Below are 22,823 nucleotides of genomic sequence, written 5' to 3' on the forward strand. Positions count from 1 at the left end.
CTGAGCTATGTCTGGTCTACTAATGAATCCATCAAAGGCATGTTTGTTACTGTTACAATGTTTATCTCTAGCATGTTTTATTCTTAGAATTTCCATCTCTCTGCTTACATTACCCATCTGCTCTTTCATGTTGCCTATTTTTTCCATTAGAGTCTTTTTAAAAAAATTATTTATTTATTTATTTATTTGACAGAGAGAGAGAGCACAAGCAGGGGAAGCAGCAGGCAGAGGGAGAGAGAGAAGCAGGCTCCGATGCGGGGCTCAATCCCAGGCCCTGGGATCATGACCTGAGCTGAAGGCAGACGAACCGACTGAGCCACCCAAGCACCCCCATTAGAATCTTTAATATATTGGTCATAGTTGTTTGAAGTCTCAATCTGATAATTTCAACATCCTTACTATATCTGAATCTGGTTCTGATGTTTGCTGTCTCCTCAAATTGTTTTTTTTTTCCTTTTAGTATACTTTGTAATTTTTTGTTGAAACCTGGACATGATATAGTAGGTAAAAGGTAAATAGGCCAATAAATAGGCCTTTAGTGATGTAGTGGTAAGGTGTGGGAGAAGAGGAATTGTTCCATAATCCTATCAGTAGATCTCAGTCTTAATGAGCCTGTGCCCCTGGGATATAAACTTCACAAAAAACTTTCAGTTTTTTCTTCCCCTTTGGTGGGCCAGGATGGCTAGAAGGAGCTGGAGTTAGGTAGTTCCTTTCCCCCAGGTCAATTAGACTCTGATAAAGCCCAACCAAGTTAGGCTCTGGTAACATACTTTCTCTTGAGGGCAGGCCTTGTTAAGAATAGTTTGTGGGACACCTGGGTAGCTCAGTCAGTTGGGCGTCTGTCTTCGGCTCAGGTCATGATCCCAGGCTCCTAGGATCAAGTCCTGCATTGGGCTCCTTGCTCAGCAGGGATCCCGCCTCTCCCTCTGCCTGCTGCTTCTCCTGCTTGTGCTCTGTCTCTCTCCCTCTCTCTGATAAATCTTAAAAAAAAAAAAAAAAGAATAGCTTGCTATGGCCTATTTACAATTGATTCCTTTTCCCCTCCTCCTGCCAGGCGCCTCAGAGAATTTTTCTCCAATCTTCACTGTTAGAACCTGGTAGAGCTCTTAGAAATAAAACTCAAAAAAGTGTAAGGAAGCCTCACTATGACTACACCCTTCTGAAATTTTTGGCTCTCAGACTTGTCTACATTGAGCCTCCAGCAATCCATCAATTAGTTTAGGTTTCCTACCTTGACACTGGTTCCCATAAATGTTTCTGCTCTTGACTTTCTGCTTAGGCAAGTTGTGATTCTCCATGTCTTCTCCAATTGTGGGGGCAGTGATTTGCCCTGTGACCGCACTTTTCAAGAGTTGTTTATTTTCAATTTGTTCACCTTTTTACTTGTCAGGATGGAGTATGACCTTCCAAGCCCCTTACATACAGGACTGGAAACCTAGTAAGCTTCCTCAACTTCGTAAAATACAATTTTAAAAACTCCAGATGAGGTAGACACAATACCTTTCTATGTGCTTTAAGAAGCCCTTTTCCTACCAGAAGGAATAACTGGGCAAGTGACCAGAAGACACTGAAGTCTTGTCAGAGGTGTTCACCACGAGCAAGTCCCAGAGCTCCAAGGCAGCTGTACCTTTAGAAACCAAAAATAAACAAATTACCCTTATTTCTAAGGTTTAATCAGAAGTCTCAAGGAACCTACAAGTGCCAACAGGAAAGCCTTCAAGTTGCTAGACAGTAGAGTTCATTTATCAACATACTTAATAAACATAACATGTATAACTGGCAGTTACATGACCTCTTCCTCCCTCCATAAATGGGGGGGGAAAGGTGTTTAACTGTAGAGAGGAACCTGACAAACTGGCCTTTCTAAAAAAGGCATCCAGACTTCTGGGGAAGATGGTCGAATAGGAGGATCCTAAGCTCACCTCATCCCACAGATACAACCAGATAACACTCACATCAGTGTAAATATCCCAGAAAACAACATGAAGACTGACAGAACTCTCCACAACTAAATAAAGAGAAGAGGCCACATCAAAGAGGGTAGTAAGGACAAAGATACAGTCCAGAGCTAAAGGGAACCTCCACACTGTCCAATGGAGGGAGGGACACCACAGGTGCAGAAGGAGTGAAACAGACTCACATCAGGGATTCCACAGGGGAAAGAAGAATCCCCATAACATTTGGCTCGAAAACCAGAGGGGCTGAAGAGTGAGTTCTTAAAACCAGCAGGACTTAAAACCTGGAACTTTAAAAATCAGTGGGCTCAGCTCAGGGAGAGCTGGGAGGGCAAGAGGAAACTGAGTCCCTGTTCTTAAGGAGACAGTACAACAACAGCCCCACAGAGATACGGCATAGAAGCAGCAGCTTGAAAATCCCCTGGGGTATACAGGACGGAGATCTGTTTGCTAATTTCAGAGCACGCACTGTAGGTGCAGGGATCCTTGGGAGACTTGGAAGCAGGGGGAGGGAGAACAGACAACAAATGAGCCACTTCCCTCCCCTGCCTCCCACCCTACCAACACTAACTAACTAACTTGGTAAAAATGAGCCCCACCCTGCATTCTCCTGCAGACATGCCCCCTCCAGATCTCCTTCCACAGCAGACCAGCATAAACCTTGCTGACAGCTTGTGTGGATCCGCCCCCTTTAATACACTCTTGGCCTGATCCACCTAAAGCAATGCCACAAGCCTGGCAGTGTGCAAGCAGCCCCAACAGGGGCCAGTACCACTCCAGAGTGACTCCTGCCCCAGAGAGAGGGAAGGAGAACTACACACACCAGTCAGACTGTGGCTCCAGCAGAGCTGGGGGCAGACAACTAGTCTGACTACAAGCTCAAGCCACCAACAAAAGCCTCTCAGGGGACAAAACAGAAAGAGCCCTGCAGTTCGGTGCTACTGCATCCATGGCAAACACCTGGTCTGACACAACTCAAGCCCAAGGGGGCCCAGACTGGCCCACTAACAGCACAGGAACCAAACACTTCCCACAATAAGCAAAGAGAGCAGCTACAGATGACTCAACTGAAGGCAACATCAGCTCAGCCACAACAGCAGGGCACGCACAACACATATGGGAGACACCCCTGAGGTGCCAGGTTCTAATGAACCGGAGACACTGCATGACAGGGCAGTACAAGACCTCTTCATAAGGCCACTACTTTCAAGAGCAGGAGACATAGCTGACTTTCCTAAAACACAGAAACAGACAAGGATACTTAGATAAAATGAGGAGACACAGCAATATGTCCCAAATGAAAGAAGAGGACAAAAGCACAGCAAGACACCTAAACAAAACATAGGTAAATAATATGCCTGATAGAGTATTTAAAATAATGATCATAAAGATACTCACTGGACTTGAGATGAGCAGAGGACATCAGTGAGACTCTTTACAACAAGACAGAAAACAAAAAAGAAACAATCAGAGATGAAGAAATCAACAAATGAAATTAAAAATACACTAAAGAGGAATAGACTTGAGAAAGTAGAAAAACAGATCAGCGACCTGGAGGGCAGACTAATGAAAGCAACCCAACTGAATAGGTGAGAGGGAAAAAAATGATACAAAATGAAAACAGACTTAGGGAACTCAGAGACACGATCAAGCATAATAACATTCTCATTACAGGGACGTCAGAAGGAGAAAAGAGAGAAAAGGGGGAAGAAAATTTATTTGAAGAAATAGCTGAAAACTTCCCAAATCTGGGGAAGGAAACAGAAATCCAGATCCAGGAGGCACAGAGAGTCCCCAACAAAACCAACACAAGGAGGTCCACACCAAGACACACAGTAATTAAAATGGTAAAAAGTAGTGATAAAGAAAGAATTTTAAAAGCAGAGAAAATAGTTGCTTGCAAGGGAAATCCCATAAAGTTATCAGCTAATATTTCAGCAGAAACTTCACAGGCCTGAAGGCAATAGCATGATATATTCAAAGTGCTAAAAGAAAAAAACACTCCAGGGCCCCTGGGTGGCTCAGATGGTTAAGCGTCTGCCTTCGGCTCAGGTCATGATCCCAGGGTGCTGGGATCGAGTCCCACATCGGGCTCCCTGCTCCTTGGGAGCCTGCTTCTCCCTCTGCCTCTCTCTCTCTCTCTCTGTCTCTCATGTATAAATAAATAAAATCTTTAGAAAAAAAGAAAAAAACTCCAATCAAAAGACATAGGGTGATGGAATGGATAAAAAAGCAAGACCCATCTACATGCTGCCTACAAAAGTCTCCTTTTAGACCTAGAAACATATGCAGATTGAAAGTGAAGGAATGGAGAAGAATTTAACATGCAAACAGATGTGAAAAAGGACCAAGTAGCAATACTTATACCAGATAAAGACTTTAAACCAAAGACTGTAACAATAAGATACAAAGAAGGACAGGGGATAGTCCAACAAGAAGATATAACAATTATAAATATTTATGCACCAAACATGGGAGCACCCAAATACATAAAGCAGTTAATAACAAACAAAAGGGAAGTAACTGATAGTAATACAATAATAGGAGGGACTTTAACACCCCACTTACATCAATGGAAAGATCATCTAAATGGAAATACAAGGAAACAGTGGCTTTGAATGACACACTGGAACAGATGTATCTAACATATATTCAGGACATTCCATCCTAAGACAGCAGAATATATATTCTTTTCAAGTGCACATGGAACATTCTCCTTAAGAGATCCCATATTAGGCCACAAATGAAGTCTCAACAAATTCAAAGAGATCGAAATCATACCATGCATCTTATCTAACCACAACACTATGAAAATAAAAATCAACCACAACAAAAAATCATGGAGGTTAAATAACATGCTACTAAACAATGAATGGATTAACCAAAAAATCAGGAGATCAAAAAAATATATGGAGACAAATGAAAATGAAAAAACAACAGTCCAAATCTTTGGGATGCAGCAAAAGCTGTATGAAGGAAGTTTATAGCAGTACAGGTGACTTCAAGAAGAAAAATCTCCAAGAACCTAACCATATCCCTAAAGGAGTTAGAAAAAGAACAAAAAAGCCAAAACCAGTAGAAGGAAGGCAAAAATAAAGATTAGAGCAGAAATAAAACAGATACTTAAAAAACAATAAAACAGATCAATGAAACCAGGAGGGTTTAAAATAAAATAAATATTTTATTTATGTATTTGTCAGAGAGTGAGCAAGAGCACGTGCATGCATAAGCAAGGGAAGTGGCAGGCAAAGGGAGAAGCAGGCTCCCCACTGAGCAAGGAGCCCAATGTATGACTCGATCCCAGGACCCTGGGATCATGACCTGAGCCAAAGGCAGACACTTAAATGACTGAGCCACCGAGGCATCCCAATCTATTGCATTTCTATACACTAATAATGAAGCAGCTGAAAGAGAAATGAAGAAAACAATCCCACTTACAGTTACACCAAAAATAATAAAACACCAAGGAATAAACTTAACTCAAGGGGTGAAAGACCTGTACTCTGAAAACTATAAAACCAAAGAAACTGAAGACAATACAAACATGGAAAGATACTCCACACTCATGGATTAGAAGAACAAAAATTGTTAAAATGTCCATACTACCCAAAGCAATCTACAGATTTAATGCAATTCCTATCAAAATACCAACAGCATTTTTCATAGAACTAGAACCAACAATCCTAAAATTTGTATAGAACCACAGAAAACCCCAAATAGCCAAAGCAGTCTTGAAAAAGAAAAATACAACTGGAGGTATCACAATTCCAGATTTCAAGTTATCCTACAAAGCTGTAGTAATCCAAAGAGAGTATGGTAGTGGCACAAAAACAGACACATAAGTCAATGAAACAGGATAAAGAACCCAGAAACAAACCCATACCGATAAGGTCAATTAATCTTCCACAAAGGAAGGAAGAATATGCAATAGAAAAAAAAAAAATCTTTCTTCAAAAAATGATGTTCAACTGGACAGCTAAATGCAAAAAGAATGAAACTGGACCACTTTCTTACACCATATACAAATATAAATTCAAAATAGATTAAAGACCTGAATGTGAGACCTGAAACCATAAAAATCGTAGAAGAAAGAACAGGTAGTAATCTCTATGACACTGGCCAAAGCAACATTTTTCTAGATATATCTCCTGAGGCAAGGGAAACAAAAGCAAAATAAACTATTGGGATTTAATCAAAATAAAAAGGTTCTGCACAACAAAGGAATCAATTTAAAAAACTAATAATCTACTGAATGGGAGAAGACATCTGCAATGACAAATCCAATAAAGGGTTGGTATCCAAAATACATAAAGAACTTATACAACTCAACACCAGAAAAACCAAATAATACAATTAAAATTGGGCAGAAGACATAAACAGGCATTTCTCCAAAGAAGACATACAGATGGCCAACAGACACATGAAAAGATGCTCAACATCATTCATCATCAGGGAAATGCAAATCAAAATCACAATAAGGCATCACCTCACACCTGTCAGAATGGCTAAAATAAAAAACACAAAAAACAACAAGTGTTGGCAAGGATGTGGAGAAAAGAACCTACCCTGTGGGTAGGAATGCAAACTGGTGTCGCCACTGTGGAAAACAGTATGGAGGTTCCTCAAAAAAAAACCTAAAAATAGAATTATCATATGATCCAGTTATTGCACCACTAGGTACTTACCAAAAAATATAAAACACTAATTCAAAAAGATATATACACCCCTATATTTGTTACAGCATTATTTATAAGAGCCAAATTATGGAAGCAGCCCAAGGGTCCCAAGTATCCATAGATGAATGGATAAAGAAGTGGTATATACATATAATGGAATATTATTCAGCCATTAAAAAAGAATGAAATCTTGCCATTTGCAAAACATGGACAGACTTAAAGGGTATAATGCTAAGTGCAGTATATCAGTCAGGAAAAGACAAATATCATATGATTTCACTCATATGTGGAATTTAAGAAATAACAGCAAGACAAACCAAAAAACAAACTCAACTATAGAGAACAAACCGATAGTTACCAAAGGGGAGGTGGGGGAAAGGCGAAATAGGTAAAGGGAATTAAGTGTATGTTTATCTTGATGAGCACTGGGTAATGTATAGAATTGTTGAATTATCTATATTGTATTCCTGAAACTAATGTAACACTGTATGTTAACTATACTGGAATAAAAATTTTTTAAGTAAAATTTTAAAAAGCAATATGCCACATCTCAAAAATAGTTTATAGTAACATAACCTTGCTATCATCAATAAGCAATTATAAAATATGCACTGTATACAAATAAATTAACTAACCTATTAATTTAATTATCAAGCTAGCTCAAATCAGAAAACATTAGGGGCACCTGGGTGGTTCAGTTCATTGTCGGACTCTTGATTTCAGCTCAGGTCATGATCTCAGGGTCATGGGATCGAGCCCCACGTCAGGCTACAATCAGTGTAGAGTCTGCTTGTCCCTCTCCCTCTGCTCCCCTCCCCCACACTCTCTCAAATAAAATCTTAAAAACAGAAAAAGAAAACAATAATCACTGTACTGTCTGCCACCTCTATATACAGCCATATCCCAAGCCCTGTTAAATTAATCATGTAATAAAATTCTAGCCTCAGTAATACTGATTCTCCTCAGCAAAAAACACTCTCATCATATTCCCTGGTAAGATGATGACCAGGCTACTTGAATTCTACTGATATGCTTGGATGTCCCCAGGATTATGGTACGTCCTATGTAAGCTAAGGACATCAACCCATGAGAATTTCAAAGTCCATTTAGAATATAGAATAAGAGAGATTTAAATTTAATAAAAACTCTAAAGGCATAAGAAAATATTTTTTCCAGAGATATAGAAATGTTAAGAAAACCTGAAATCCTTTCTATAAATTAAAGATATATTTAAGAATTTAAAGGAATACTTTTGTTCATGAAATGACTACTCAAACTCAAGATACACTAGTTTTAAAAATACAGTTTATTCAGATAACACAAATTAGACTTCCTTCATGTGGCTTTCATTTCATTACCAAAAAATAGCTGAATTTTAAACATTATCTCTTAGTTTTGGGGAAGCAAGAAAAAAGTTGAGAAAATATAATCTAAAAAAAATCAGGCAAATTATATTTTCTGAGCAAATACAGTTGCTTGGACTCTAAATCTCACATTCTTTCTTCCTCACTATATTATTTTTTTTAATTTATTTTTTTTAAAGATTTTATCTATTCGAGACACAGAGATACAGAGAGAGAGAGAGAGAGAGAGAGAGAGCATGAGCAGTGGGAAAGGCAGAGGGAGAGGAAGAAGCAGACTCCCCGCTGAGTCAGGAGCCCGATGTGGGGCCCGATGTGGGGCCGGATCCCAGGACCCTGGGATCATGACCTGAGCCGAAGGCAGACGCTTAACCATCTGAGCCACCTAGGCACCCCCTCTTCCTCACTATATTATTTAACTATAGAAAGCAAGGGCCTCACTGATTGCCTCTGGTGATTCTTATTTCTGACCACAAATTATCCTTGTAAGTGATACCAAGATATAAACTGAAGAAAACCTTAATATCACTTTTACTTAGCAAAGTGCCCCCCCCAAAATCAAAACATATAAGCAAAGATATTAAAAAATTACAACACGCTGTTTCTGTGAAACTGGATACACGCTGTTTCCTATTAATTTGATACAAACTTTTTGGAAAGCAACATAATCCGTGCATATTATAAATCCAAACTCCATGTTTGCCACAAGAAATTTGCCATAGGAATTCACCCCAGAAAATAAAACTGGCTTGCTAAAAAAATTTCCAGAAGTATGTATACCGTACAAATGGTATTGAGAGTTTGGTAATTAAAACATTCTTCCCTACATGCACTTTTTTTCTTTTTTTTTATTATGTTAGTCACCATACATTATTAGTTTTTGATGTAGTGTTCCATAATTCATTGTTTGCATATAATACCCAGTACTCCATTCAATACATGCCCTCCTTAATACCCATCACCAGGCTAATCCATCCCCCCCCTCCCCTCTAGAACCCTCAGTTTGTTTTTCAGAGTCCATAGTCTCTCATGGTTTGTCTCCCCCTCTGACTTCCCCCCCTTCATTTTTCCCTTCCTACTATCTTTTTTTTTTTTTTTAACATATAATGTATTATTTGTTTCAGGGGTACAGGTCTGTGATTCATCTGTCTTACACAATTCACAGTGCTCACCATAGCACATACCCTCCCCAATGTCTAAAACCCAGCCACCCCAACCCTCCCACCTCTGTGCACTTTTACTTATTAACTAAGCTACATCAGCTAATTATTGCTATGTAAAATACAACCCAAAATGCAGGGGTTTCACATCCACAAGTATTTATTTAGCTCATAATTTGGTGGGCTGACAATTCAGACTGTGCCCAGATGGGTGGTTACTGGGTTATTGCTGAGCTCACTAATGCATGAGGTCAGCTACTGGGTGGGTGAGGTGATAGCTGTCCAAGAGGGCCTCAGCTGGGATGGCTCATCGCTCTTCTATGTGGTCTCTCATCCTTCAGCTGGCTTGCCCAGAATTTTCCAACACAGCTGAGCATCCTTTTAAGAAAGCATAAGTATGCAAGCCCTCTTGAGTCTAGGCTCAGAACTGACACAAAGTCACATCTGCTAGATTTTATAGGCAAAATCAACTTACGACACCTACCCAAATTACAAGGATAGAGAAATAGATTCCACCTCTTAACTGAAGAACATGCAACATTATAATGTACCAGTTGTGACTGTAGGGAGGGATAGAGAATCATGACCATTTTTGCAATCTTCAGTATTTCATTTGGTTTCTACCCCTCTTATATCCATTCTGCTCAAAAATGAAGACAGCATTTATTTCCCAGTGACTTGTAATATTTGTAAGTATACCTGCCAGAAAGCCTTACCTGAGCATCCTAGCCAAAAGTGATATATTTTAACTCTCTTTCTATAAATAATTCAATCATGATATTCTGTATTCTCTTTATGGTAGTTCCTACTAAACCATGAGATTTATGTGACTAGGGATCAATCTATCTTGTTTTCTTCTGGTCATTGCTTTCACAGTGCCTACACTGAGTACACATGAATGAACAAAGGAATTAATCCTGTATTAAATGAAAAACTCACTGGGAAAAGGGCTATCTCAATTAATTTGTATCTCCCATAACCTCTAGGTTTTTGCACATACATATTTAAGTCCTCTAAAAATAATTAACTACATTTTTATATGAAGAGCAAAAGGAGGACTTAGAGGTTAAGAATTCTGGAAAATATATATACTTTCTTTACCTTGCAGGATTTTTTAATGTGTTAAGGCTGCATGTTCAAAAATATGTGTAGCCATCCCAGTGACATTTGAAACTTAACTAGATGTCTGGAAATGTTGTATGGAACAGGCTGTAAACACTGACCTCACCACATTGCAAAGGAGAAAAAAAAGATAAATATGACCTTATAGCTATAAAAAACAACATGTTATAGTGATTCTACAATAGCACCCCTACCCCAAACCCACAGTTAGTTGTAAACAGCTCTGCAACTCTGGGTCTCAGTTCCACATCATTATTTCATCAGCCATTTCATTTACAATGGTCATCTTTTTATTTCACGTTATAAAAACATGAAGGTTAATGCCACTAAAGAACATTTAATAATCACGGTTTAATAGAATCTGTTGGCTTTAAACAGTCTAGTTTCTTTCTGCTACTTATGAGTTCCAATATCACAGAATTTGGAGGAACTCAATATTTTCTCTCTTAGGCTACAAATGCTCACTTCAGTCAATAATATTATGGGGTGATTAGCCAAAGATGACATATGCTGTGTAGAACACATACTGGTTATTGTTATTAATGGTAATAAGCTGAGAAGGAAGTAGGCCTGGTGTGATAGCAAAGAAGGAATTTTGGGCTAAATAAGGCCTTGAATTAGTTAGATGGCTTGTGAAACGCTACAGAGCCTAATTCCTGTTCGAGCCATATGAGATGGTAAATAAAAATAAGTCTAGGCCATCTTAAAAACATCCCCATTTCTGTCATTCCAGTGACTGCAGAGTGACCAAATCTACCCAAGAGAAGTGTCTCATTCCTTCAACAAAAATTTAATAAGTACCTATTGTAAGATACACTTTATTCTAGGCATTGTATACAACATGGCAAAAACTATTCTACATTTTACAGTGAAATTCAGAAAAGATTTCTAGATTAAGAAATAAACTGAAATATGTTACCTTCATGGGTATTGAACAAAGAAGTCATTACTTAGAGCCATTATGAAGTAATTTGGAAAATGCCACTTAGCAATTTTTGGGAGGGGTGTCACATCATATAAAGTCAGATGAAGTAATTTCCAAGTAAAAACAGATATGGAAAATCATGATCCTTGGATCTGATCTTACATAAAATGAAGTAGTGCCCCATTATCAACTATTAAAGACAGACTGGAATTAACTAATATCAAACATAATAAAGTTTCAGTATGCAGTAGACCCTTGAACAACACAAGGTTTGAACTGCAGGGGTCCACTATACTTGGATTTTTTATAGTACTATTAATGTATTTTCCTCTTCCTTATGATTTTCTTAATAACATTTTTTCTCTAGCTTACTTAAGAATACAGTATATAATGCATATAACATACAAAAAATGTGTTAATTGACTATTCATGTTATCAGTAAGGCCGCAATAGTAGGCTCTTAGTAATTAAGTTTTTAGGGGAGTCAAAAGTTATATGTGGCTTTTTGACTAAACGAGGATTGGCACCACTAACACCTGTGTTGTTCAAGAGTCAACTGCAATTAAGTTATGACAGGAAAAAGATATCTTTGCACTTCATTGTACTTTGATTTTTCAAATGTTGCTAAATTCTCTTTTGGTCTACCTTGTTAATCACTCTCAATTTTTATATTTCACCTTTTCTCTAACTCATAAATTACATTTCAATAAAAATCCTTAAAGCAACAAATAAGAGGCAAATATGGTTCACATACAACATATTCAATGACACCAAAGTATTAGTGAGAACCAAATAATTTGGCTGAGAACCCAATGACCAATAGCAGCCAAAAGAGTTAACTATTATGCCAATATGCAACAGAAAACTAGACTTTGCCATGTGAGCAAATGATTTCACCCTAAGAGGAAAAAAAAAAAGTACTGGTATATGAGCGAGGTTTAAAATGTCTAATTCTAAAACTGAAATCTAACATCAGAAAGAACTGTCATTAGTCTTACCCATTCATTCTTACAGGTTCTATTTTTTCAAGCATGGAAATAGTTCAATGGCTTCAGTGAATATTAGGTTTTACATATTTTCTATTAAAAAAAAAAGCAGAGTTATTCTCCATATTACTGAAATAGGTCTTGGTTCTGATTTTTTGTGTGTACATAATTATATTTTTAAATGGTAGATTCTTTCCATGGACCCCCAAAAATGCACTACAGGATGGAATGTAGCAACATACAAATCAGAGGCAAATAGGACATCAGTTCTGGAGTAGGCAAGGCTAAATTGCAAACCAAATAAAGGGTGTGGGCAAAGTCCATGATCAACAACTAGAAACCTATGTTAACATCAAAATGAGGTAAAGCATAGTCATTAAGCATAGGCTTTAGAGTTAGATGATTTGAATCTTGTCTCTACCACTGACTGGATGACCTGGGAAAGTCACTTCACAAATTTAAAGTTCAATTTCCTTATCTATAAAATGGGGATAATCTTCATAATGTTGTTGTGAGGATTAAAAAAGGTAGTGTATATAAATTACTTCAGTGTCTTTCACATAGGTAAGGTCAATCCACAAATGATTGCTAATTGTTTTATATAAATGTACTAGGCACTATTTCCAAGGGATACACTGGCTCTTGAGCTATAAAATTTATATATAGGTTAGTACATTTTAGTAGTTATTATCATTATCAGGTCATAAGGCAAAAGTTAGGTTAAGGAATAAAAACCAAGATGAAGTGAAAGAGATATAAAAGTTATGAACTAGAGCCGAAGTCAGAAAGTAAGGTAAACAAAGCAACAAGAACAAAGGTTTAAAGGAGAAATGTGAGGTGATAACAGCTATAATGCTAGAATGAGAGCTAGCTACATGTGGTCTGGTTCTGCTTCAATCCATTTTACAGAACCAACTGGATTTACTGAGTGCCCGTTGTATGAAAAGCACTATTTTAGGACATATACATTTAAAAAATATATTGCAAAACAGGGTTCTAGCTCTCATCAGTAAATGTAGCAGTGAGGAGAGTAAGACCTGTAAACATGAACTATCTCAGTTACCTAATGCTATGTAACAAATCACCTCCAAATTTTTATTAGCTTGAAACAACATACTTTGATCACAAATATGCAGCATAAGCATGGCTAGCAGGGACGGCTTATCTCTATACACTCTTGGCTGGGGCTGCTTAAAAGCAGAGGGATAGTTCATTTGCTCACACATCTGGTGTCCAGGCTGAGAAGACCCAAAAGACTGGGGCTCCTCAGGCAGCTTACTCTATATGGTCTTTCCACATGGTCTCTCCAGCATGGAGGTTTAGTAGCAGCCAGACTTCTTAAATAGCAGTTCAGGGCAGTAGAGGTATGTGTCCTGAAAGAGGGAAAAAAGAGAGCACCAGCTGGAAACTATATTACTTTTTGTGATATAATCCTGGAAGTCATGCAGCATCACTTCTATCTCATTGTTTGTTAGAAATAAGTCATCAAGGCTCACTCATATTAAGAGGAGAGTAATAAGACCCCACTGTTTGTGGAAGGGGAGTCAAAGTGCAAACATATCCTCTGGCCTTGAATTACTTATATTCTTTCTGCATGCAAATTATAGACTCCACATCCCAAGACAACCCTCCCCCCAGGCAAAAGTCTCACCTGTTATGGCACCAGACATAAGTTCAAAGTCCAGAATCTCATCCAAGTGTGTATGACACTCTCCAGATACTATTTATCAAGCACAGCTCCCCAAGTATAACTATTCTCAATCTGAAGACCTGGGAAACTACAGAGATAAGTTATATATCCTCTGCACATCAAAATACAATGGTATAAGAGGCATAAGGTAATTTTTATAGACTTTTCTATTGAAAAGGGGTGAAATAGAGGTAACAAGAGTTACCAGCCAGTAACAATTCTGAAATCCAGTCAGGCATATACTGATAGTCCCTTGATGCAGCACAGCATGTCTATATATCTTAACTCTACCCTCTGAGCTCATGGTTCAACCCCCTTCATCATCATTTTCCATAAAAAAACTGCTTATGTTTGCAGCTAAGTAGTTTCATCAGCCTACTTCCTACAAGTAGTACTTTGGAAGTCCAGATGCGTCTTTTACGTTGTACTGTCTCTGTCCCTTTTAGTCCAAGCAGGCAGTGTTTCTGCAAGTACACTTCTCTTAAAACTTTGCAGGTCTCTTAGGGGTGTCTGGGTGACACAGTTAAGCATCCAACTCTTGGTTTCAGCTCAGGTCATGATCTCAGGGTCATGGGATCGAGCCCCGCATCAGGCGCAGTGCTCAGAGGGGAGTCTGCTTCTCTCTCTCTAAAATAAATAAATCTTTTAAAAAAACAAAAAAATAAAACTTTGTAGGTCTCTTATGAATAGTACTGGGGTTCACCCTATTAGAAAAAAAGCTACATCCACAAAATTCATCAAGATAAGTCATTCTCAGGGCACTGGGGTGGCACAGTCAGTTGAGCATCCAACTCTTGATTTTGGCTCAGGTCATATCTCAGGGTCATGAGATCAAGCCCCACATCGGGCTCTGGGCTGGGCGTGGAGCCTGCTTAAGATTCTTGCTCTCCCTCTCCCTGTGCCCCTCGCCACTGAACGCTTTCTCTCAAATAATCTTAAAAAAAGGTAAGTCATTATCTTTGGCTTCCTGTCCTTGATGTTCTTAAAAGCCAAGTTGTTGAATAGAAACAATGTGCAGTTCATGTCCTTTAAGATCCTTAAAGGTGTTTATCTGTTTGAGATACTACCGCAAATCTTTCTGAAGTCCTTGAAAGAGTTGTACAATAACACCTTTGTCATCATCTTTATTCCCTATATTCCTGATATTGTCCTGCAACTGACCTTTGTTCAAAAGCCTTTTCATAATTTTAGCATTGTATGCCATCTGAAGAAACTGGAATAAAAAAGTCTTATTTTTGATTCCAGCAAGTCCTAATTTCATTATATACAAAGTATTTCTTTCACTTAACACTCTCATCTTGCATTTTACTACAGGCAGCTAGAAGTCACTATAACACTTTGAAATCTCCTTAATTTTGTAGCTCTATTTCCTCATTAGTTCTATTTTCTGCATTCCTACAGGTGACAGTGTTGCTTCATTACATAATAAACGTCCCATTATTCCAACTTTCAATAACATTATCCTCAATTTCCTTTCAGTCCTCACTGATGAACCACTAACATAAGGTTACCACTAACAGTCTCTTCAAAGGCTACTACACTTTAACCATTTTCTCAAGATCCTCCCAGCTTCAGCCTGCCACTCCATCCCAGAGCTATGTTTTAGGTTTTTGTTGTGGCAGCACCTCACTTCCAGGTACTAAAATGTGCTCTGATTATCTACTATTGGGCAACAAACCCCAAAACTCAGTGGCTTAAAACAACATTTATTTTGCTCATGAAGCTGCAGTCTAGACAAAAGATTGGTAGAAAAAATTAAAACCTAAATAAGTGGATATAACATATTCATTAATTGCAAAACTCAAGATTATTAAGATGTCAATTTTTCCCAAATTAGTAACAGATTCAACACAATCCCTATCAAAATATAACTAGATTTTTTTTGTAGAATTGACGAACTGAGACCAAATGTTAAATGGAAATGCATATAAAGCCAAAATAATTATTTTTTTATTTTTTTTATTTTATTTTTTTTAAGATTTTATTTATTTATTTGAGACAGAGAGAATGAGAGAGAGAGCACATGAGAGGGGGGAGGGGCAGAGGGAGAAGCAGACTCCCTGCCGAGCAGGGAGCCCGATGCGGGACTCGATCCCGGGACTCCAGGATCATGACCTGAGCCGAAGGCAGTTGCTTAACCAACTGAGCCACCCAGGCGCCCTGCCAAAATAATTATTTTAAAAAACAGGTAACAACACTGATTTCAAAACCTACTATAAAGCTACATTAATCAAGACAATGTGTTCTTCACATAAGAAATATAGAGATATATCTATAATATATATTAGAACACAGATCATAATAAATAGGTAAAATAATAAAAACAGTAGAATGTAATAAAGAGTTCAAACCTACACATCATAGTCAAGTGATTTTTGACAAAGGCATAAAGTTAACTCATTGGGTGCAAGAATTGTCTTTCAACAAATGCTGCTGGAGCAATTAGATACCTATATTTAAAAAAAAAAAAAAACTTTTGACCTTATGTGGTACAAAATAAATAAAAGCTAGAAATAAATCATAGACCTAAATGTTTGGTGGTTTCAAACAATGCTGGAGCTATAGGGAAGGAAAAGGAAATTCTAGAATGACAGCTTTTTTCTGTCAGGATTTGGAAAGTATAAATACACTGTATTTTGTCTTCCATTAATGCTATTAAAAAGTCATCTAACAGTGTAGCTCTCCTAGTAGGAAGGTAGTCTTTTTCCTCTCCAGCTGCTTTCAAGATATTCTTTGAGGCTCTGCCATTTTATTATACTGGGTCTATACATGGATTTCATATTATTTTTCCTACTTGGAAACTGTTAGACGTCTTGAATTTGTGAATTAGTATGACTGATCAATTTTGAAAAATTATCAGGCATTATCATTTTAAATTATGCCTCTATTCCATTCTCTCCTCTGCTGTGGATACTTCAATTAGTAGATGTTGGAGCTTCTTATTCTATCCTCCTTATTGTTTCACTCATATTTTCTATTTCTTTCTCTTATGCATTCTGGACAATTTATTCTGATATATATTTCATTTCAAAAATTCTCTCTTCACTGTGTCTAATATGCTGCTAGATAGACTCAGTTTTCAGCAGGTGGCAGAAATGGATGGAAAACTGGAACTAGAGAACCATAAAACTAGAAAAAGTAGCAAGTAGGTGAGTCACACCTACAAAGAGAATTCATGCATCTATTTGTCATGGTCCCTGTCAATACGGATTCTCCCAGAAGCAAACTATAAGGCAAAACTGAATGCAACATTTAAGTGCATGTAGTTTTTTGGGGGTGTGATTTCAAGAAAGACTGGTAGGGAAGTAGGGAAGTGAGAAAGGAAAGGAAGGAAGCTGATAAAGGGTTTATTATCAAGCAAGTTACTATTGTAGGCAACTTCACCCTTTTGAGGAACTCCAGAAGAATAGTGTCTCTCCAACTTTAGAGTGTATAAATATCACCCATTTAAGCATATATTCTTGGTCCCCATTTGCAGAGATTCTGATTCAGTAGTTTTGGGGTGGATTCTAAGAATCTGCTCCTCTAACTCACTCCTGTGCAATTGTAACATTAATGTTACAGGTCTGTGGATCACACCTTGAGTACCCAGTGGTGCAGAAAATGCTTCGAGGAAGTTATCGTGCACAAGAGACAAGGAAACTGGAGTATTTACCCACCAACTCCCATCAGTTCTTGTTTTAAAAGACTTCTCTCAAACAGCATTAATTCTCTGGTACTTCCTGCCTGCCTGCACACAGGCAGAGCAAGTGTCTGCGGCCAAGAGAAACCTCTCAGGAAGTAAGTCACAGGTGCTGTCAGCTGGAAATCAGGTTGGCATGTATTGAAATGGAAAGTGCCAAGGAAATGTAAGCAGAGCAAGGACAGCATTTGCTACACTGCTATATATGCTATCATGGGGAAAATAAACATTAACCAAGAAATTACACAAATAAATTACAATTATGGTTAAGTGCTATAAAAGAAAATTACATGAGGACTATCCCTAAAGATACCTTCCTATTATTACAGATGGCAACTTACTAGAGTAATTAATTCTGACCAAAATAAAGCACTGTTTCACAAATCCATTAAATATAAACTCCAGATCAGTTATCATATACATCAGTCATTGCACTCACTGTGATTGGTAGTTTACATTACAAATGTGTGCATAATCATTAAGCTTTCCATTTCGTTTCATTTGGATAAACCTCAGCTAGAATTCACTTTGTTTTATACATCTTAAGTTGTGAATATGGAAAGAAAGCTGTTTAACTTCAGTTTTTTTTTCATTAAATGGTTTCACCAAAGAAAAACCTAAACCATATTGTGTTTTGAGAAGTATGCTACAATCTATTCAACTAGAGGTAAGAGATGTCTTTTTGATTTTGTAAATCTATACTCACTTTCCTTTCCAATATTTTTATCCTCTTAAAGCACCTAAAGAGTTAGCAATTGCAAAGTTAGGAAGAGTCCACAAAATTACCCTTACTTCAGGGGTTTCAAGAGCACCCTCAAATTTAATAATTTGCTTTATAAGGACTCAGAACTCATTGAAAGCTGTTATATTCACAGTTACACTTTATTAAAGGAAAAGAATACAGATTAAAATCAGCCTAGGGAAGAAACATACAAGACACACTCTAGGGAAGTAATAAATACAGAGTTTCCAGTAGTCCTCTCCTACGGAGTCAAGGACTTTCCTGGTATTAATATGTGACAACACACAGAATACTGCCAACCAGGGAAGCTCACCCAAACCTTAGTGTCTGGAGTCTTTACTGGGCCTCCATCACAGTGGCATGGCTGATTGCCCATATGCTGACCTCAGTTTCTAAAAGCCTTAAGAAGTTGAGCTGAAGGCTCCTGGGTGGCTCAGTCGTTAAGCGTCTGCCTTCGGCTCAGGTCATGATCTAAGGGTCCTGGGATCGAGTCCCACATCGGCTCCCTGCTCAGCAGGGAGCCTGCTTCTCGCTCTCCCACACCCCCTGCTTGTGTTCTCTTTCTCACTCTCTGTCAAATAAATAACTGAAATCTTAAAAAAAAAAAAGACGACGTTGAGCTGATACAGCTTGACCCCAAGTCTCATTCTAAATCACACTGTTACTATCTAGCTTGGCCCCAAATCCCAAGGCTAACAAATACATTTGTATCATGCATGAATGACACTCCAAGGGTTTAGAGATTATATCCCAAAAGCCAAGGGCAAAGGGCAGATCTCTTTTTGGGCAAGTTTATATTCTTTACTACACTGCACTTTATTCTGTGTGGTCACTGCACTAAAAAGCCCTGACATTTCTTTTACCTTACTGAGCTTAACTGCCACATTATGATATTGATAAAAATATAACTACATGTAGATTTTTGTAATGAATGTGCTTTCAGTACTGGTAGACTTTGATTAGTATTTGGAAAAAATCCATTTATTTGATATTTGAAACCAACCTAAGAATCACAGCTCGATCTTATTCTAGTATCACCAGTAAAGACTCTTTTTTTCTATATATTGATCTTCATTGCTATGTCATATTTTGCAAAATAATGCTCAGGATAATCAATCCATGATGGAATACTTTTTGTTTAATATCACAATGAAAATCGAGCCTTTTGAAAAACTATCAATGTACACCAGATAACTATATTCCCCTTTCATGAGATGATTACTATACTTTAAGAAAATTATTTACGAGCTCCTTGAGCTTTCTGAGTCTGCAAAAATAACTTCCTAAAACTAGCTAAAAACTTAAGATTACTACTGTTTAAACATCAGCTGTTGGTGTTTCTAAATCATTATGCTTTAGATCACCCCTGCAGCACAAACTTTTGAATGATATGTGTGCATGTAACAATTCAATATCTCATCACCCTTTTCTTTAAAGGCACAGAAACTCCTACCAACTATATTTTTGGTTCAATTATGTATCATTCAGAATGCCCTCTGCTGTGCAATTTGTAATATATCCATACAAATGGTCAATTCCAGAGTATGAACATTTGAAAATCTTGAAACAAAAAATAAAATGTTGGAAACAAAACCTGTATTTTATAAATGAGAAACTCTAATATTTTTTAAAAGAATCTTAGCAAGATTAAAATTAGTGAATATAAATCATTTTTTCCAATGTTGGACATTTCTTTTATAAAGGCATTGAAATATTTTTTATCTCGTGAAGAGAAAAACATTTTCCTTTGAATTAATATAAGCTCCAACAAAAAATATTATCCAAACAAAACAGAAAATATATTTTATCTAAAAATTAATGCCAGAATTTTTTAATGAGGGTATAATATTTAATATAAGTGGCTAATAATGCTCACTTTGGCAGCATATTAAAATTGGAACAATACAGATTAACATGGCCCCTGCACCAAGATGACATGCAAATTCATAATATAAGTAACTAACAAAATTCTTGCAATAAGATTATAAAACATATTTAATATTATTTAGCATTATTTTCTGTTTTAAAATCTTGGAAGAGAACATTTTTGGTAACAGATGCAGCTGCACTAAATTTTAAAATAAAGAAAACATGGAAGGAAGCAATTAAGCATACTTTTATCCATAAATAGCAGCATATCATAATATAATAATCACCATGAGAATTATAAACAGTAAATTTACATATATATTATTTTCTAAAAACTTGAAGACATACTATGTGTATCTTGAACATATATCTATGTATATGTTAAAAAACTATGTAAAATGAACTGTATACATTAATATTTAAATGTTTTAAAACAAGCCAAAAATATATCCTGTAAATACTTTCACCTTGTGCTTAGCTATATATTCTCTTTCCTTATTATGTTAATGAAATTCTGAACATTAAATGAAATGCTAAATCTTAGGCTGAGATTTTAGAATATTAGTTGTTCTTAAGGATTTCCTGCCCTCCAGTGGTATCTGCCTTAATATCTTCACTGCACCTTTCAACATTACAAAGAGAAGACACATTACTTCTACATTTACATTTTGAAATTATATCACACTGTACAGCAGCATCTAATTTTTCTTCCATTGCAGGTTCACAGCCTGTTTGTACCCATGCATCACATCTTGCAACCTGCAGAATGCAGTTATTACTGGTTTTGTTTTGTAATATGTGTGCTGAATTACACTGAGACTGTGGAATCTGATCTGTCTTATTTTTCATTGAGAACTGGTGACGATTCTCATTTTGTTTATGAATTTTGGCATTGTTCTTAATAATCCTACCACATGGAAATTTTGGCATCATTTCTAGATAAAAATTATTAGTTGTTTCTTTGATTCTGATGGACCTCCTATTTGATTCTTCAATTTGCTGCAATATTTGATCTTCATCTTCAGATGGCTAAAAGAAATTTAGTACTTTTGCTGTAAATTTTTGCTTAAATTTACAAAAATCATTCAATCACTTCATAGCATTCTCAAAATTCATACTACAGAAAATTTCAAAATACAGAAGATACTTGGCAGGTTGCAATTCAAAACTGGTATACCAGCAAACAGTCTTCAAACAGTAATCTACTGCCTCTGGAGATTCCTCAAAAAAATTAAAAATAGAACTACCATATGATTCAGTAGTTCAGCTACTGGGCATTTAACCAAAGAATACAAAAACACTAATTCAAAAAGTTATGTGCACCCCTATGTTTATTGCAGCATTATTTACAATAGCCAAATTATGGAAGCAGTCCAAGTGTCCATGGACAGATGAATGGATAAAGATGATAGATATATACACATACATATATATATATATAAAATGGAATATTAGCCGTATAAAAGAATTAAACCTTGCCATTTACAACAACATGGATGGACCTATAATGACTATAATGCTAAGTGAAATAAATAAATAAATCAGAGAAAGACAAATACCATATGATTTCACTCATATGTAGAATTTAAGAAACAAAACAAATGAACAAAGAAAAAGAAGAGACAAACCAAAAAACAGACTCTTAATTATAGGGGTGGTGGTTTGGGGGAATGGGTGAAATACGTGAAGGGGATTAAGAGTACAATTATCATGATGAGCACTGAGTAATGTATAGAATTGCTGAATCACTATACTGTACACCTGAAAATAATATAACACTATGTTAATGACACTGGAATTAAAATTTTAAAAAACAGTAATAATCTACCACTTCCAGGAGGTTTGTGGACTTTTTAAAATAGCAAGAACAATAATAATAATTCTTGTATTAAAAATGCTAAAGAGGGACCCCTGGAGGGCACAGTCTGTTAAGTGTCTGCCTTCGGCTCAGGTCATGATCCCAGGGTCCTGGGATGGAGGCCCATGTAGGGCTCCCTGCTCAGTGGGGAGCCTGCTTTTCCCTCTCCCTCAGCAGCTCCCCCAGCTTGTGCGCTCTCGCACACTCTGTGTGCTGTCAAATTAAAAAAAAAATCTTAAAAATGCAAAAGAGCTAAAAAAGATAAGAGGAATTTTGTCTCTTATCAATCCCCATAATAAAAGCCTACATCATCCCCCTACCCTTTCACAAAGGTATTAATAAATTATTCACTCATTGACTTATTAAGTAAAAAAAAATCTATATTGTATCTTTTATGGACCCAGTCTCATGAAAGGTATAATTTAAGGAAAGTATCAGCTAAAAGGAAATCAAATAGACAAAAGAAAAGTTAAATAAGAATAAATATCTCAGAGCAGTGGCCTAGTCTGTTAAGCACCTAGCTCTTGATCTCAGCTCAGGTCTTGATCTCAGGCTTGTGAGTTCAAACCCCCGTGTTGGATCTACTTTAAAAAAAGAAAAAGAAATAGATTTTAAAAAAAGAATAAATATCGCAGCTGTTAGATCTAAAAAGACAAATTTAAAAACTTTTAATAGGTGTAGATTTCAGTTTGCTAGCTTGAATGTTTCAACTTCATGAAAAATTTATCTTTTAATTACTGAACTAACCAAAATATTTTTTTAACAAAAATTCTATTTAAAGTACTGATTATTCCAGC

General features: G+C 36.8%; 2 protein-coding genes, 1 long non-coding RNA gene and 1 other non-coding gene across 5 annotated transcripts in view; 2 read left to right on the top strand and 2 right to left on the bottom strand.

The window, feature by feature from the left end:
- SLC2A13 (solute carrier family 2 member 13) overlaps positions 1 to 20,467 on the top strand; it is a 384,555-nt gene extending 364,088 nt beyond the window's left edge. The window contains exon 11 of one of the 2 annotated variants that reach the window (XM_064591394.1): positions 17,440 to 20,467. In XM_064591394.1, the coding sequence (XP_064447464.1) occupies positions 17,440 to 17,659 (220 nt within the window). In that variant the 3' untranslated portion in view covers positions 17,660 to 20,467. The remainder of the gene's footprint in view (positions 1 to 17,439) is intronic. The other variant, XM_064591395.1, reaches the window with a different exon arrangement.
- LOC123843844 (uncharacterized) lies at positions 1,544 to 14,600 on the bottom strand. The gene is made up of 3 exons (XR_006790651.3): positions 13,837 to 14,600; positions 13,465 to 13,558; positions 1,544 to 1,627 (listed from the first exon to the last, which is right to left on the bottom strand). It is a non-coding gene; the product is annotated as an uncharacterized LOC123843844 (long non-coding RNA).
- Positions 20,168 to 20,272, top strand: LOC123845112 (U6 spliceosomal RNA). Its single transcript, XR_006790953.1, has one exon. It is a non-coding gene; the product is annotated as a U6 spliceosomal RNA (small nuclear RNA).
- Positions 20,468 to 20,729: 262 nt separating the features above from the next.
- Positions 20,730 to 22,823, bottom strand: part of REDIC1 (regulator of DNA class I crossover intermediates 1) — a 71,686-nt gene continuing 69,592 nt past the window's right edge. Inside the window, exon 12 of the mRNA XM_064590283.1 lies at positions 20,730 to 21,197. Within this exon, the coding sequence (XP_064446353.1) occupies positions 20,730 to 21,197 (468 nt within the window). The remainder of the gene's footprint in view (positions 21,198 to 22,823) is intronic.

The sequence above is a fragment of the Mirounga angustirostris genome, unplaced genomic scaffold, assembly GCF_029215605.1.
Source record: "Mirounga angustirostris isolate CCGP_5_RB_7025 unplaced genomic scaffold, mMirAng1.0.hap1 SCAF_5, whole genome shotgun sequence".
Taxonomy (NCBI): Eukaryota; Metazoa; Chordata; class Mammalia; order Carnivora; family Phocidae; genus Mirounga; species Mirounga angustirostris.